Below are 17,211 nucleotides of genomic sequence, written 5' to 3' on the forward strand. Positions count from 1 at the left end.
TGCGATAATAGAAAAGCGGTAAAAACATTGTCTTTGCACCAAATGTATTATATTATTTCAATATATCTCTTTTTTTTATTATATATGTTTACTTTATCACTCTGTATTTGTTAATGTGAACCTTTATTATAATACAGTATCTATCTGTTTTTGTCTTTTTTTTATGTTTGTGCTTTAAATGGTTGTCAATTTGTCAATAAAGTTTGCTGCTTGCAATGGGAATATATATATTGAATTGAATTGAATAAATAAGTAATCAGGAGCCTTATTCAAGCAGCATAGACAAGTCCAATAAAGAAAAAAGTTCCAGGGTATTTCTGTAGAATATTTTTGTCTATTCTTTCATCCGTTGATATGAGGCTTGATTTTTAAATTGTTACATCTGAATAAAGGAGTTCAAACAAAATCAGGTTATACCTAGAAAAAAATCGAGGTTTTTGTCCTTCATACGTACTCTAGCTTTAATCAACATCCCACTCATAGGTTTTGTCCTTACTTCTCTGGATCGAGCTGAAGACCAAAATTCTTCTCAGTGAGAAGTATTCAAAAATATGAGCCTGTCATGGTGAAATCAGAAAGTGATATTTTTTTTGTGAGGACCATCCAGAAACAGTCCCAGCTTTTTCTGGCACTGTCCCAAACGATTCTGGCAAGACTTTAGTTTTCAATGTTTGCCATTGACGATGTTTTCAAAGACTTTTTGTAAACTTATTCGTCCTTTTGTACATTATCTATCCATAAATGCTAATTTAGTCATACAAAATAATTTTGTTCAAGATGTTGAATATATAAATCAGATTACTAAATCTGACAAAGCTATCAAGCCCATAACATGTCATTTTTAAAAATATCTTTGTGTAATGTTACAAACCCAATCTTCTAATGTCTTGTTTTCATGCTAATAAAGAATTGAGAAAAAAAATGTGCTGGTCTTGAGGTGTCAAACTTAGAACCACTTATATCTCTATATTCACACAATTTTTTTTATTTATTATTAACAACAGCAGTAACCCATTTTCAACTAATCCTGATTTGTTGGATGAAGAAAGACATTTTATTTCAAATATAAAAAAAATGTGAACCACAGGTAAGAAAAACATGTTAATTTACATGAAAAGGTATTGTATGTAATATCAGGTAAAATGGCCACGTGCTCTGTTCATGTCACATACAAATCAACTAATAATCAGTTCAACTAGTTTTACAATTTACTCTGCGCATTGTTTAACATAAGCACAAGAAATACATAATTTCCGATGTTGCATTCGTGAACTAAATCTTCGGAGAAGACATAAGCTTTAAAGATCTGCACAACAGTAGTGACCTAAAGCTCCTGGAGGTTTTCTTTCTCATAATAAATTTGCATCTCTGCTCATATAGAAATGTTACTCTAAACATTTGGGGGGTTGGGAAAAAAAAACCTCAAGACTGACGAGGGCATGCATTGAAACTTCATTTATTCAAAACAAAATGTTTTATATGGTCACGGTACAAAGTAATGTTCATGTACTTTAAACACACCCCATCCCATTCTAACCAAATCAAACTTCAAAACCTATAATTGTATTTGTATACATTTACATGAAAAAGGAAAATATTATTACACAGGAAACCAGTTCATTTACTGGTCCACCTCAACTGTAGAGATATTAAAATCTTGGAGCACCATAATCATCAGGCATCCGTTCAATATTAAACCTGTATTTAAAAAGAGAGGGAGGTACAAGTGAGAAAGTTGGTTTCAACACACACACAAACAAAAAGCTAATATATATGTATGTGGTGTACCTGTGGTTTGAGATGTACATGATAGGAACTCCAGGGATCTTCCTGACTCTTCTCTTTAGATCTCTGTCCACAGTGGCCAGGATGTAACACTTGTGCTGTGGAAATATTGTTCCGCAAGTTATAAAGTGCTGTGAAACAAGTATTCACACCCGGCTCCTTATTTTGTGTGCACTACACATAGCTCTACAGTGAAGCAACAGCACAAAACACAAAGTTAAAGATCCTTCACATTTTGTATCATGAGATTGTGGCGACCATCATAGTTAGTAATTAATGGGAAACACTGGAGTGACATATACTCAGTCATTCATTTAATATCCAGGTAGTAAACTTGACTTTGAACAAGGTGCACAAGTTAAAAGACAACAGAGCAGTACAGAATAAAAAATAAGAAAAATGTATTCTCCCAACAGTAGACATATCAGTATTTTGGAATTGATTAATATACCATACTGTACTGTGTTATTCACTTATTACTTTTGTGCCAGTATGTTTACTGCTGTTATTTCTTATATCAGTTATGCATGCCATTACTCATATTGTAGAGCGAATCACTCAGTAAACATTGATACATAAAGCAAAAACTGTCCTTTAAACTGTTATTACCTGTGTTATCCTTTGGACCAAGCAGTCGTCGGCGTAAGTTCCCTTGTGTGCACATGGCAGGCGCTCAAACCTCGGATCCTTGGCTATCCTGCAAAAACCAACAAAAGCAAAAGATGTTCATCGTAAAAATTCATTTGATTAATTGATGACGGAAACAGAATAGAAGAGGACAGAAATTACATCGTTAATCTCCCAGTGCTATTTTTAATCAAGGATCTTGTACCTGAGTGCAACTCTATACTTCATTCCAAGCTTTTCAATCTCAGCCATCACACAGTCTGTGATATATGGGATACCTGGGTAGATTGAAGAGCAAAATAACAAGTGTTGTTATTTAACTATAATATGCTGTGAATCATCATGAAAATAAGATCATCACCTTCATTACTACTTGCAACTGGAGGTACTTACATTTGGCATAGAGACAATCCATCATCGACTGAACAATGTCCAGTTTGGCCTTGATGGAGAAGTTAATGAAATTGGTGTCGACTAGTACGTGGTACGGTGGACCGAGCTGAGTGTTGTACTGGAAGAACAAGCATGATGGGTACTTGGCCCTGCACAAAGAGTTTAAACAAATCAAGGTAAGGAGCCATTATCCACAAGATATCAACTGATTCAAGCATCTGTGTCACCAACTCACACTTCTCTCTCCTTCAGCTCTGAGGGATCCTTCTTCTTTATCTCTTTTGCTTTGGATCGATCTTTCTCTTTTCTAAAAAATAAACAAACAAACAAGGGCTCATAAGGCTTTGATTCACATTCGATGTTGACATTTTACAATTGCTGCATTCCTCTGGATAACGTGTGTTAATGGTGGATTAAAAGACTTCCTAGTGATGAGGAGCTGGTGCCGTTGGCTCAACAACAGAGACAAGTTATTAAAACAAAGCAGAACTCACATTCTGTTGTCTTTCATATTGATCATCCGCTTCATGGCAGCGAACTTCTTTGTTTTCTGTTTCCCCTGCGTAAAAACAACAAATAAAGCTTTTTAAAACATGAACCACAATCAACAGTTCGTAGTATACATTGTTAAAGCAGGAGAACAACTGGTTATAACAGCGGTATTCGTGTTTTGTCGCTGACGCTGAATGTGTACGTACAGTTTAGGCTAGGCTAGCTAACATAGCTGAGTAGTTTACCTTCCAAAATAGCTTCATCTACTCATTCATAATACATAAATAATACACATCACAGGACATACGTTATAAAGACAGCAGTGGATTGGCTGCTAAATCGTTACAGCAAACCTACCATGGTTTAAATTTGAGAAACAATCCTCATTCGCTTAGTAACAGCTAGCGTCCCTTCCCCTCGTGTGTCGCTGCGCTCACTGCTGACGCAATCAAAAGTCGACACCACTTCTCTGTTTTTTCCGGCTGCTATGCTAATGTGCAGCAGACGAAGGTAGACACTGTGTTCAATAGCAATGGTTTAGTGCAGTTTTATATTGACAGCTTTGCTTTGCGTGCCTGTGCTACTGCAGGCACCGTCTTGTTAACACGCTGCGATGTGGACTTTGATAACGACGAGACTCGGCGACGAGCCTTCTGTGGTGTCGCGCTGACATTGTTGGCTAACTTGGTTAGCTGTTAGCATCGTTCTCTAGTCAAGTACATGCCGCTTTAGCCGTTTTTCATGCTAACCATGCTAGCAGACATTGGAGTCAGCTTCTAGCTTCACCGAGCGCTCCAGGCGTCAACAGACTTGGGACAGTTGTTGTTGTTGCATTGTCGGATCATTTTTGAAACGTCAGTCGAGCAAATATTCAGTGAACCTTCCGGTGTGTTATTCAGCTCTGTGGTTGTTCATGACAGGGGCAGCAGCGGGGGACATTTGTAAGCGTTTTGACACCTGAGCGAGCACCTCCACAAAGCTCAGCAGCAGCATCATCAGCAGCATCTGGGCTCCTTGGATGGGATCGATTCATGTACTTACTCTCTAACTGACCTGGGTTCTTGGACTGTGACCGCGAAGCAGAAGGCGGGGTGAGTGTTATGACCATTCTTCGGCCAAGTTGTTCATGCATATTTCAGTGATGTGGATTACATGTAATGCTATTCTTCCCATCAGCCAACACTTTTCCGGGGCGACACTTAAATATTCATGCTTTCTTGGCAGAGCAGTTTACAGTTGAAGCTGCGAGGCTCACTCATTTCCCATCTGCTTGACCAGAGTTCCTCACTGGGCTCCGTGTCTTGGAGGCTACAGCACTTTATTCTGTATCTCCTTCATTTAGCAACTTGGGCACTTTTGTCTTGTATTTATCGCAGGACACGTGAGTAGCTCCCTGCTGCATGGCACTTTTTCCTTTGAGCACGGAGGGGTCTGCGTGAAGGCTGAAAGATGGTCTGATGGACCGCCGCTTCTTCCTGACCCTTCTCTTCTGCTCTGTGTCGTGGATCTTCTTCTGGGAGGTGCGCTGGAAGAAAGGAAAGGAAAGTCAGGTTGAGGAATGGCTCCGAGGACATCACCTCTCTCAATACAGGCACTTGTTTGAAGGTCAGTGGGTTGTCAGTGTTTCATGTGAGGTTATCTTTACAGCGCAAAAGTTTGGTTGATGGTGAGATCACATGGTGTCAGTAATATGCAAAAGGAAACTTTTTAAAGTTAAACAGTTTGTGGTTAATTGTTTGTCTAACTCAAGGCTTATCCACCACATATCCTAGTTTATGCAGAAATGCTAAGGATCAGTGTCATGTGAGCTAAGTTTGAGCTAGGTTTATGCAACAAGATCGAATTTCTTACTGCTTTGACCATAGTCATTTTTTTAACGTTAGAAATTATAAATATTCTGGTTTATGAGATGCAAGTGGCATGTACAGACAATCAGCACAGTCTTAAATACTCATTATAATAGACTTTCATGAATATTTTTGCCTGTGTTGTGGCATTGCTGTGGCATTACTGTTGCTGATTTGCTGGCCGGTATGTGCGTGGGGATTTTGATGTGCTGTTTATGTGTCATCCAGATGTACAGACTCTAGAGGAACTGAGTCTGAGTGTACTGAGTCGCCTGGAAGAGGTGGTGAAGGAACAGCAGAGCTGGAGGGAAATTGCAGAGGCTCACATCCAGCTGCTCCGAGACTTTGCCTTCCAAGAGTGGCTTTGCTCCCAGAACCTGGAGCACTACTACCATTCGTAAGCAATGAAAAGTCTTAGCTTCAGCATTTAAACCAATCTGGCAGCCGTAAGCAGCCTTCCTCCTTCAGATGCAATTATCTTTTGGCATGTTATATTTGTATATGGCATTTGTGTTTTTCCTGGCATGGATTTTAAAGTTTTTTTCAATGTCTTGAGTAGGTTAGGTAATTGTGGTCCTTGTTAACAAAGGTTATGTATATGTATGTCCACTTGAGGGCAGCCTAACCATGTTTGCTGACACAGTGTTTCATAGGGACACTGCAGTAAAAACTATTCTTTAGATGCTGCTATTGTGAGACCCTGTAGCAATGCAGGTGTGTGTGTCTGTGACTGTCTGTGTGTGAAGTGAGTGTGAGTGTGTGTTTGTTGGATGCTCTCTTGAGTCAGAACTGACAATGATGAGAAGTTATTGCTTTATCATAAAATTCTTGTTTATTAATCCTGCCTACGTTTGACAAAAATGAATAAGTCTTTTGTTTGTAAAGATGGTAAAGGTCAGTAGTGTTTCTAAAGCACAAAGAATCTTCTTTTTTAGGGAAAAGTGGGCAACATTTGTAAAGGGCTGCAGTGTTACATAACTGAAGGTCATTGCTGATTTTAATTCACTGTATTTTAAACTTTTTTAAATCGTGGCTGAGTTTCTATTCACAGACTAACTGTGAAGTAACTAAATCTGTTATTTAGAGAAATTATGTAAGGAAGAGTAAGTTGATGAAAAGATACAATTTATATACATGTAGATTTAAAAAAAATCTTTTCATAGAGAATATCTTCATTATAACAATAATGAAGAAAAAGTGACCTGTAAAGTGATATTAATATGTTGCACGTTATAAGATAGAGACATACAGCGTTGAGGTTTTTATATATTTTTATTTTCTGTGTGTTTTTAAGTCAGTTGAATTCTGTGTTAATTCCACTGGAGGATTTTCATTTTATTTCCCTAATTATTTAGTTATATTGGTTGCTCCCATATTTTTGGCCACACTTTGACCAGTCAGTTGCATCATGAGCACAGCCCATGTTAACAGGTCAAATGAACAATGTTGCAACAGTAGTTTTACGATAAGATTATGTTTTGGTTATAACTATTTATCTACTGAGCATTATCTTCTGCTAACCACTTTAAACTCGTGTGTTTTTGTAAGGCCACTTGATCTCACCAAAGTATTTAGCTGATAAGAGCAAAGTTACTTTAATGCAGAGTTTCACAACAACTGTTTGTTTAGTGTTTGGGGCAAACTGTTTTACTCAATAGAGTAACACTTAGCTGTGATGCCAGGATTTAATTTTTTAAGGCTGTGCTAGTGCAGGCAGTGCTGCCACTCCTGTCAATTATCTATTGTCATACAGTATATTTTCACTTTTGTTTTCCTCTGCAGACTGAAGACCTTGGGTTGTATGAATCTGGATGATCTGTCTCAGTTTGATAGTCAACTGCAGCTGTCTCTAGCTGCCTGGGGCTACTACTACGAAGACTACATCAAGTTGTCCACAGGCATCAAGATCCTCAGGAACTCCAGGGGCAGTCGAGACCAGGACTACGAGATCCGGCTCGTGCACAACCTCGCTCTGCGGCGTCTGAATGAGAAGTGGTCAATCGGTGAGACTCTTTTCCCTCCTCAGAATGGTGTTAGTTTGGGGTTGGTTGCCATAGCTACAGCTGTGGTATTTAATAGATATTATAAGACATAAACATATTGTACTGTTGCTAAGTAGTTTTCACAAAAGTTGTTGCCTCAAAAGACACAGATCTTTTGAATGTATCTCTTGTTGTACAGCTCCACAACTGTTCTTGTATTTTTCTGTCCTTTTCTCTCATAAAAAACGACATTATTCACTCATATTGAAATAAATGAATGAATGTTATCTTATATCATTACTATTGCCCAACTGTAACCCTTGTTACACTGTTGTTCTTTCAAAGGGTGTAAATCACACCATATCTTGGCATTTTATGCTGCTAGGGTTGAACATTCATAAAATGATGTCATAAAAGAAAGAACATCCATAAAAAAATTACACCACTGCAGAGTAGGATGTGTGCATTGTCTGCATTTTATATTTACATTTGTATTTTGATTCCTTATTAATTGTTTATATGTTCAATGGATGTCTTTCTAGCGGGAGCTCTCATATTTGGCTGTACTGTGGCACTCTGCTTCCTGATAAGGGACCTCATGTTTTACGTGATTGGTGAGTTAAACATTTTAAGTGGAACTGATACGTTCGTTCCTGGAATTGACGCTACACGACTCATTTTCACTTTCACTTCAAGAACATATTTAATCTGTGACGTGTTACAAGCAGGTTTTACAAATAGCCTCGTCATATCTTATAGCCTGAAGATCTGTTGTAAAGTTTTGATCCTGTCAATAATTTCTCAATTTGCCAGTGAATCCACTAATTTCCAACAAATGGTTTCTTACACTTATTCCCTTCTCATGGCAGGTGGAATTACTGTTTCCATCATAGCGTTTGTCTTTACTATCAAGTTCCTCTGTGAGCTTGCAGCGAGGGTTGTCAGCTTCCTTCAGAATGAGGATCCAGGGCGACGTGGAGACCGCAGCATCTATGACTATGTCCGGGGAAACTACCTGGACCCACGTTCCTGCAAGGTGTCATGGGACTGGAAGGAGCCACAGGAAGTGGGACAGATTATGAGCTTCAGAGTTCAGGTGATGATCGATTCCTAATGTGTCTAAACTAAAGATGTTCTTGTTTCTAGTAGTGTAATGATAATCACATTTCTTCTGGATGCAGCAGTGTCAAGAATATTTAGTTTGTAGCACTGTCTTCTGAAAGGTAAAACGGACCTTTGTGCGTTTGTCTACTCAGCTGTTCTATAAAAATGGCCAGCCCTTTCCAGCCCATCGACCTGTGGGACTCAGGGTCAACATCACCCATATTGAATTGGCTCTGGATATCCCGGTTACACAAGAGGTTCTGCAAGAGCCAGAGTCCAATGTAGTCAAAATGGCCTTCACAGTGCGCAAGGCTGGGCGCTATGAGGTTGCGGTGAAGCTGGGCGGCCTCAATGTGGCTTATAGCCCTTATTTCAAGATATTCCAACCAGGTATGACTTCTGTATAAGAGCCAGCCTGTATTTTGCTTTCTTTAACTATTGATTAGACACATTTGTATTGGTGGTTTACTACTTCTCTTTTCTTTTTTTCACTTTAGGTACAGTTGTCCCATCCAAAACAAAGATAGCCTACCACTTCTCCACCCTGGTCCTGATAAACGGCCAGCAGCACACTCTGCAGATCGAGCCCAGAGATGAGTATGGAAACCCCACCAGTAACTCCACGTCTCTCACAGATGAAGCCAACTACAGCGTCCACGTGCACTCTGTAAGGGGACAACCCCATTTCTGTTATCCAGTATACTGTAATTTTAAAGAGTTATTCCTTAAGTGTAACTGTAAAAATGAGCCAGAATCTCTCCTCACTGGCTTTACAGCAGAACAGGTTCTTACTGGTATTTCCCAAACTTCTCCCTGTTCTTCCAGCTGGGCACAGTGGATGACGACAGTCTGGAGGGGTTCTACAGTAAATCAGTTACACTCAACAAGCAGCAGTGCCAGGTCATGCTGAGACTGACCCTGAGGAAGACGGGGTGTTTCAGGGCCCGCATCTCCTACAAGGACCAGCAGCTCAGCAACGGGGAATTTGACATTATTGTTCTCAGTGGTGAGCAGGTTTTACTCGTGAAGCAAAATACACTACTTTATAACCAGAAACTCTGCACTTTCTGAAAACTTAAATGCATTTATGTAGATATAGTTTCATTTAGCCTGTTTTCAAATCGAATACTCGTTTAATCTCATTGCAGAGAATGAGAAGGCCTGTGTGGAAAAGAATGTGTCCACTCCGGGCATAAGTATCTACTTTGAAGCGTACCTTTACAGCAGTGGGAACTACAGCAGTTCATCGTGGCAGTTACCAGCCTCCTCTTTGCTGGCTCCCCAGCGGAGGCCCTCTATGGGAGAAGAGGAGGACGAGCATGACTCTCCTGTGGAGGGACAACCAGAGAAAGTCAAGAAACCAAAAAAGGTCTACTGTTACATATCACCAAAGGTGAGTGTCCAGCGTTTACTGGTAGAACTTGGGAGTTGTGAACATAAGAAAACGAGAGAGATGTTTCTGTGATAATTTAAGGTGAATTTAACTTGGACTTTTATGTCAATCAGCAACTATCCGTGAAGGAGTTCTACCTGAAAATAATTCCGTGGCGCCTTTTCACCTTTCGAGTATGTCCAGGAACGAAGGTAAGCGAGACGTATGAGAGCGTATACTGGAAAATCAGCCTCTTTAATTTGTTTGACAAGCTCCCTGTAATCTTCTCCTCTCTTCTCAGTTTACCTATCATGGTCCTGATCCCGTTCACAAGTATCTAACCCTAGTGGTGGATGATGGGATACAGCCTCCTGTGGAGCTCAGCTGCAAAGACAGGAACATCATGGCTGCCACCTTCATTCGCTTCCTGCACAAGAACATTGGTATGTTTCAGTCCAGACTCCGGCTGCATTTAATAAAAACTGTCTTTTGTGGATACAGTCGCAGTAATTTGATGGTTTTGTCTGCAGGTGGCTCTGAGACGTTCCAAGACAAAGTGAACTTCTTTCAACGTGAACTCAGACACATCCACTCCAAGAGACCTCGCACCAAGACCTGCCTAAAAATCACTCGACACTCTATTCTAGATTCAGTGAGTGCTGCGCTCCTGCATTATGAAGCTCTTTCATGATATGTGCATTATGAAAATAGGCAGATAATCGTAACTCTCATTCATTTGTCCCTCTTCTCTTTCTGCTGCTCAGTCCCTGAAGGCTACAAGGAACTTCTCAGTGTCAGACTGGAGTAAGAACTTTGAGGTCGTGTTTCAGGACGAGGAAGGTAAACAAAACCTCTGAGTATAATGGAGTGAGCTTCAGCTTGTGTTAAGTGACTTCTTATCCAGTAGTGAGAATTTTATAGATTTTGACTGTTGCAGCAACTTTTTTTTTACCTTAAAACAGCGGCTTCAAAGTTTAGTTTGAAAGAACTTTAATTCCCTTTCTTCTCCCCTAATTCCTGTTCTTGCTCAATGTAACTTTGATGAGAGGGTACGATCTCCTGTCGCAGCTTCAATTGTCAGAATCAGGCCCAGTGAGACCAAGAGTAATGCTGAACTGTAGATCAGTTAGAAAGGCTTAGAGGTCATTCAAAAGTGTTTATGATATTCAGGAAAATAAGGAAACTTTTAATATTAAAAAAATTCTAAAGAGTTTTGTGTATTTGTTACAGTGGCCGCTCTCCTGGTTTAAAAAGGGGGGGGATCATGGGTAATTTGTTCAGGTTTGTTTCAGTTCAGTGCGACTATGCAGTCAAAGCTCCAGTCAAAACATTGATAGACAGTATATTTGGCTGCAGGGGGTGCTGTTGCTCAGTAATAGTTACCTAGTGTTGCTTTAAAACCCAACCTGATGCAAGTCGCTGACACAGTCATTAATTAAAGTGACCACATTGTTAAAGTGTTTGACATGTGTCTTCAGCTCTGGACTGGGGGGGGCCTCGCAGGGAGTGGTTTGAGCTGATTTGCAAGACCCTCTTTGACACGTCCAACCAGCTGTTCACCCGTTTCAGCGACAATAACCAGGGTCTTGTAAGTTTTATCCACCCCCACCTTGTAACAACTCAGTGTTTTTTACCTCCTCTTTAACTACATACACTACATGATTGAACCTAAGAGAATAAACATTTATTTTGCAGGTCCACCCAAATGCAGAAAGGTCGCCCCACCTACGTCTGAAGATGTATGAGTTTGCGGGTCGTGTTGTTGGGAAGTGCCTGTATGAGTCTGCCCTGGGTGGAGCGTACAAACAGCTGGTGCGAGCTCGCTTTACGCGCTCCTTCCTGGCCCAGATCATTGGCCTTAGGATGAACTACAAGGTATGGAACAGGCTCCAACAGAAAAAACCAAGTCCTCAGAAGTTGGATGATCATGTTTTTTTATTGTTTACCCTCTAGTCTGTCTCATCACTTGAATATTCCTCTCAAAGCCAAGAAACCTGATTTGTTTCTTGTCATTATTTATTTTATGGAGAACATGCCGCCGTGTTTTGCCGTTGATCCAACTTCCTCCGATTTCAAAGCGGAGAACTAAAGTCGACCCAATCATCTTTTTTATTCAGATGAAATGTCATGTTTATTTTATAACGTCATTGCGCTGCGTTTCCCTTTTATTTCCCGCACACAGTACTTTGAGACCGACGACCAGGAGTTCTACAAAACTAAAGTCTGCTTCATCCTAAACAATGACGTGAGTGAAATGGACCTGGTGTTCGCGGAGGAGAAGTACAGCAAGTCCGGACAGCTGGAGAAGGTGAGGCAACACTTTTGGAGAGGACCCTCCCCCTTTTATCCCTGATGTCATTTCACAAGATAGGAGCAATAAACCAAGCAAAAGGAACCACATTGCTTGTTTGGCAAGCATCTTGTTTTTCTTAAGGGGGGGGGGGAGTGGTGAGTTTACATTAAGTTTTTAAACCTTTTCAAACTTTGTTACTCAGTTATCCAGTCCCACACAATAACGGCTTGTGTAACTCTCCGTGCTGAAACAGAGTTCAACCTCCTCCTTTTAATTCGATGCATATGTTACTGTTTTTTTAAACATTGATTAAAACTCGAGTTCGTAGGATTTATGATGATCTACTGGCAGAAACTTAATCTAATTTTCATAATTATGTTTTCATTAGTGTGTAATCACCTAAAACTAAGAATTATTGTGTTTTCTTTAGTTTAGATTGAGCTCTTTATTTCTACATTGGGAGCAGGTCCTCGTCCACAGAGCCCATATGGCCTTGTTTCTCCATTAGCTTCTAATGGACGAACCAAATGCTGGCTCTCATTTTTATGTTACCTGAAAGTCAGCGTTGGTTTCTCCGACATGGAACGGGGAGAATAAAGCCTAGTTAACACAAAACCATTTTTAGCCAGATTTTCCAGTCGCTGATGAATTTTGGAGGTTGTTGACAAAACTCGGAGGCCAATCTGCGAGCTAGATATCTAGACGAGTCGGCCACAGCTACAGCCAGCTGGAGCACAGGATGGAGTGGGGGTGGTGACGGTTCAAGTCGTAATGATGCGCCCACTGATTTCTTTTTTACACGGCACATGTAATCAGGGAAATCAAGCAATAGCCTTGCAGGTCAGGGACAGGGTAACAGTAACTCAGTGCAGCTTAAATGAACTGCATCATGCTCAGACAGAAAAAATTGAATTGCTGGATGTCTCTGCCATCTTTATCAGTTTTAATGCATCATGTTGTTTTGTTCTTTCATATTTGTATCTGTTAATTTGACCACATTTCCTCCTGCAGGTGGTGGAGCTGATATCAGGGGGAGCTCAGATCGCAGTCAACAATGAAAACAAGATGCATTATCTCAACCTGCTGGCTCAGTACAGACTGGCCAGCCAGGTGAGAGATGAAGTGGAACATTTCCTGAAAGGTATTGGAAGTCACCCAGCTGCAGTCTGACATTTTATTCTCCAATTCCTCTTAATTTGAAGTCCTCTGGTGCTGTGAGTGTAATTAATGTAATTTCCTGATCAATTGCAGGCTTGAATGAACTGGTTCCAGAAAACCTGCTAGCCATATTTGATGAGAATGAGTTGGAGGTATGTTTGTTGATGTTTATAATGAAATCATGTTAATCTTTTTACTCCAGTGGGTAATTCCTTTTTTCCCCCTTTTTTTAAATCTCTTCAGCTCTTGATGTGTGGCACCGGCGATATAAACGTGCAGGACTTCAAAGCCCACGCTGTGATTGTCGGAGGATCGTGGCACTTCAGAGAGAAAGTATGTCACGGAAACTCTCTGTCCTCCTGCTTCCTGCTATTGTTACATCAGGCTGCTGATCAAGATGTCTGAGCTTGTTGATGTTTCTCTTGCGACAGGTGATGAAGTGGTTCTGGGCTGTCGTGTCCAGCTTCACTCAGGAGGAGCTGGCTCGTCTGCTGCAGTTCACCACTGGCTCCTCTCAGCTCCCCCCCGGGGGATTCAACACTCTGTGTCCCTCCTTCCAGATCATCGCCGCCCCCACACACAGCACCTTGCCCACTGCACACACCTGGTGAGTAGGAAAGTGCACGCCGATGTGGCTGTTTGACATATCTGGTGTTGTTCTGTCAATCTTGATGTTCAAACATCATACAAAAGCTCAGGTTAATAGTTTTTCAGGGGTTCCACAGGGTCTTATGAAGACTTAAGTTTAACATTTTACAATACAAGTTTAGGCCTTAAATAAGTCTTGATTGTGAATTATAATATTATGTACTAGGTCTTAAGCATGTGTTGGTAGGTCTTAATTATGTAAACGTTCCTTTAAATCTTCTTTCTAAATAAATGTTTTGGCAGTATGCATTGTTTTGTAATGTCTCAGTGTGTTGTAGTTCCTTCTCAACAATACAGATATTAGCACTCCCACTGTAATAAAACTATAAACATGACCAATGTTTAGCTGATGTAAGTCTTCACTCAAACATCCCGGTCAGAATTTATTGGTGCACTCAGTTTGGCTTTGGGAGAGACTTTGGATACCAACTGTCTCTGCCTGTAGCTTGTGAGATAACATGGTGTTATGAGGATTATTCTCTACTCAGCTACTTAACTATATCCTCAGTTCAGAAGTAAATAATCCAGGGGCTCTGATATTCCCTCAAATCTGTTTTACTTGACATAGGTCTTTTCATTCATTATGGTCTTAAAAAGACTTGGACTGAACTTTCTTAAAACATGCAGAAACCCTGTTTTTGGATATTGGAGCTTTATGGCACAGATTCTTATCACGCAACCAAATTGTTACGATGAAGTCATTGTTGGTTTTTAGTCTGTTTCATTTGACACATTCAATTTCACGTAGCATTCTGTATAAATGCTACATACATGCTTCATGAGAATTAAAAAATGAGCTGACTCTGTGTGCTCTGTGTTTTAGTTTTAACCAGCTGTGCCTCCCGACCTACGATTCCTACGAGGAGCTGCACAAGATGCTGAAGCTGGCCATCAGTGAGGGCAGTGAGGGCTTCGGCATGCTCTGACTCCTCCACCACCGGCACTGTGGCTCCACTCCTGCAAGAGGACACCAGCACTGCCCGCTCCAGTGCACCACTCCTCTGCATTCACCTGCATTTAACAGTCAGGCTTCACAGCAAAGACTCCCTATAAATACTCTCTCAGGATGAGAGGGCGTCGCAGAAAGCTGAACTGGAATCAGGACTTCTATGAACTCTAATGCTACTGTATGTATAATAAAATATCTCTGTTTTTTTGTAATGGAAAAAAAGGATTTCTTGGACTGCTGTAAAAGGCGAGATTTGGTCTGGTTTTATTTCTTAAAGGCTAAAAGTTTGCTAAGTTTTATATGTTTGAAAGGCAAACGATGCAGAGCAAAGGCCTTGAATATTAACTGTATATTCGCTTCTTTTGCAATTTGCGAACTGAGGAACACTTAAGTGCAACCGCAGCCCACATGTGATGTGGGTGACGCGTGCATCTACAGCACTTTGGCCTTAATCGATCAGGGACTGATGTTTGTATGTAAATATCCAATATCACTCTTTTATGTCGATACTTGTACATACTATCGTGTATACATACCTTTTTCATCTTGTTACTTTTTCATTTGAGGTTTGGGGCGAGGGTGGGGGGACTTCTTTATCATTGCACGTTTTGATGGGTTGAACGTTAATATCATTTCTATAAGCTTTTTTTTTTTTTCCCCGATAGAGATGAAAGGGTTTTAAAAGGAGCCAAGTAATTACTATTGTTTATACATGTTTTTTAACTTATTGTGTCTTTGGGAAGAAAGTATTTGTGTTGACCCATACTGTCGAAAGCGGTAAATGTTTTTGTTAATTTTTTTATAACCTGCCTTATTCATGCCCTTTGCCTCTGATTGTATCCAGGGAGCTCTGTAGGCGAGAGAAGCATAGTCAACAGTAATAGATAATAGTTAAGATATTTCTTCTACCCCCCCCCCCACACACACACACACACACTGTGGGTTCACTGTGGATGTGAGTGTTGGTTGGATGTTAGGGGAGAGCTCATGTATAACAAATGTCATATGCTTTTTACTTTCCAGTTCGCAGCCTTTTCATGGGTTTACCTCAGAAACTCCTACTCCACCTATGCATCCTCTGACACAGGTGTATATGTGTTCACGGCACGTACATGTACGTCAGAGCATGAAGTTTGTTCTTAGTTGCCTCCTTCCAACACCCCCAACTTCACAAGCTTCAGCCATATTAACCAACATCCTCAGTAAACTGCAGCGTTGTATATCTTTGGGGAATATTGTTTTCCATTATATTATTGTGAAGCTATTTATTTTTGATGCTGTCAGCATCGTCTATATCCTGAGCCAACAGAATCGCTTTCCTGTTTTTATTTCTGTTCGTAATTGTGTAGCTGTCCCAGAGTTTACATGTTCATTAGCCATTTTATTATAGTGTGCGCTGCCAGTCGGATTGTGAAGGAAAAATCCGTGTTTAGACTCCGAAGCGAAAAAGAAAATGCGGATGATTAATTGCTCTCAGCAGTGTTTGAATATGTTAACTTTCCCCACAGAGCACTCGGCTTTCAGCTCCACTCCTCACATTGTTCTCACAGTTGGCAAGAAAAAGTTTGACTCTGCCACCAAGAGATTTAACTTCAGGAAAGGCAGCCATGTCACATTTTGACTGCAGGTGTTAGTTACTACTGGTTGGGATTATTTGCATTGACTCGGCACAGCAAGTGCAGTGGGATTTGGTGAGCCTTAGCATTAGTCGGGCTTTAACAGTGTTAAGAGGTTTGTCAGAGGGTTTGTGGATTTGTGTGTTTTGGGTTGTGCAATGTTGACCTGACGTGCTGAGGAGAGCAGTGGAAATCTTTCATTTTCAGCACCAATGCCTGATATCACACTTCTCTGTAGTAAATGTAACACGTGTTAGTTGACGTTCCCTTAGATGACATGACCATTGTAAACAGATAAGGAGGTCTGTCCTGTAGTTTTATGTTGTATACTGTTTTGATTTTCATGAGCTTACGACTCTGGTTCAATTTCGGAAGGTTTCTGGGTTAGTTCGCCCGAGTGTGACTTTTAGCAATGTAGACATTGTGAAATATTTGCCTACTTGACTTTGAAGCTGGGGTTAATTTTTCCCCCTTTTTCTTTTTTTTTTTTTTTTTTTAATAGAAAGCCCCTGCTGATGAATGTTTGAGGTTCTCTGCTCTGCAGGTCCGTTTGTTTATGGGAATAAAAAATCATGGACTGGATTCTTATCATCTTATCTCACTTTTTCCTGCGTCATCTTTGGATTGTGTTGGACAGTGTGGACCAGAGGTGATTACAAACCCTGCCAAAGCTGGATGTTTGAACTCAGGAATTGGCTTGTGGTGGTGACCTTATAGGGCAAACAATTCCTTAACGTTGGTCTGAAGATTGTGAAGAACCTGGAGAAGAGCCCATCGATGAACCCAACATAATGTAAATGTCAAATGAAGAAGATATAGCACTAAAGCGACACAATGTAACTGAGAAACAGTGCCCTCTGCAGCCACACGTGTAATTCTGTTGGACTCCGTGTCTGAGTGATGAAGGAGTTTTCATTTAGAGAAAAACAAAGCATTGGTTGATCA

At 40.5% G+C, this 17,211-nt stretch overlaps 2 protein-coding genes across 3 annotated transcripts; one reads left to right on the forward strand and one right to left on the reverse strand.

Moving 5' to 3' along the window:
• Positions 1-1,354: 1,354 nt before the first annotated feature.
• Positions 1,355-3,782, reverse strand: fcf1 (FCF1 rRNA-processing protein). The gene is made up of 8 exons (XM_034576273.1): positions 3,655-3,782; positions 3,300-3,364; positions 3,041-3,112; positions 2,806-2,954; positions 2,618-2,690; positions 2,395-2,482; positions 1,789-1,883; positions 1,355-1,698 (listed from the first exon to the last, which is right to left on the reverse strand). The coding sequence occupies exons 1-8, from the start codon at positions 3,655-3,657 to the stop codon at positions 1,650-1,652; spliced, it is 594 nt and encodes a 197-aa protein (XP_034432164.1). The 5' UTR covers positions 3,658-3,782; the 3' UTR covers positions 1,355-1,649.
• On the forward strand, positions 3,695-16,862 carry arel1 (apoptosis resistant E3 ubiquitin protein ligase 1). 2 transcript variants are annotated; one of them, XM_034576272.1, is made up of 23 exons: positions 3,695-3,807; positions 4,218-4,388; positions 4,674-4,902; positions 5,373-5,541; positions 6,927-7,147; positions 7,669-7,740; positions 7,996-8,222; positions 8,383-8,620; positions 8,728-8,897; positions 9,056-9,236; positions 9,379-9,623; positions 9,737-9,814; positions 9,904-10,045; positions 10,133-10,254; positions 10,367-10,442; positions 11,081-11,190; positions 11,298-11,477; positions 11,785-11,910; positions 12,907-13,036; positions 13,147-13,205; positions 13,297-13,386; positions 13,485-13,660; positions 14,525-16,862. In XM_034576272.1, the coding sequence occupies exons 3-23, from the start codon at positions 4,755-4,757 to the stop codon at positions 14,625-14,627; spliced, it is 3,063 nt and encodes a 1,020-aa protein (XP_034432163.1). In that variant the 5' UTR covers positions 3,695-3,807; positions 4,218-4,388; positions 4,674-4,754; the 3' UTR covers positions 14,628-16,862. The 2 variants fall into 2 exon arrangements, with proteins under 2 accessions (XP_034432163.1, XP_034432162.1); XM_034576271.1 differs by having other exon boundaries at positions 3,781-4,388.
• The last annotated feature ends 349 nt before the right edge of the window (positions 16,863-17,211 follow it).

This window comes from Hippoglossus hippoglossus, chromosome 22, assembly GCF_009819705.1.
Source record: "Hippoglossus hippoglossus isolate fHipHip1 chromosome 22, fHipHip1.pri, whole genome shotgun sequence".
NCBI lineage: Eukaryota > Metazoa > Chordata > Actinopteri > Pleuronectiformes > Pleuronectidae > Hippoglossus > Hippoglossus hippoglossus.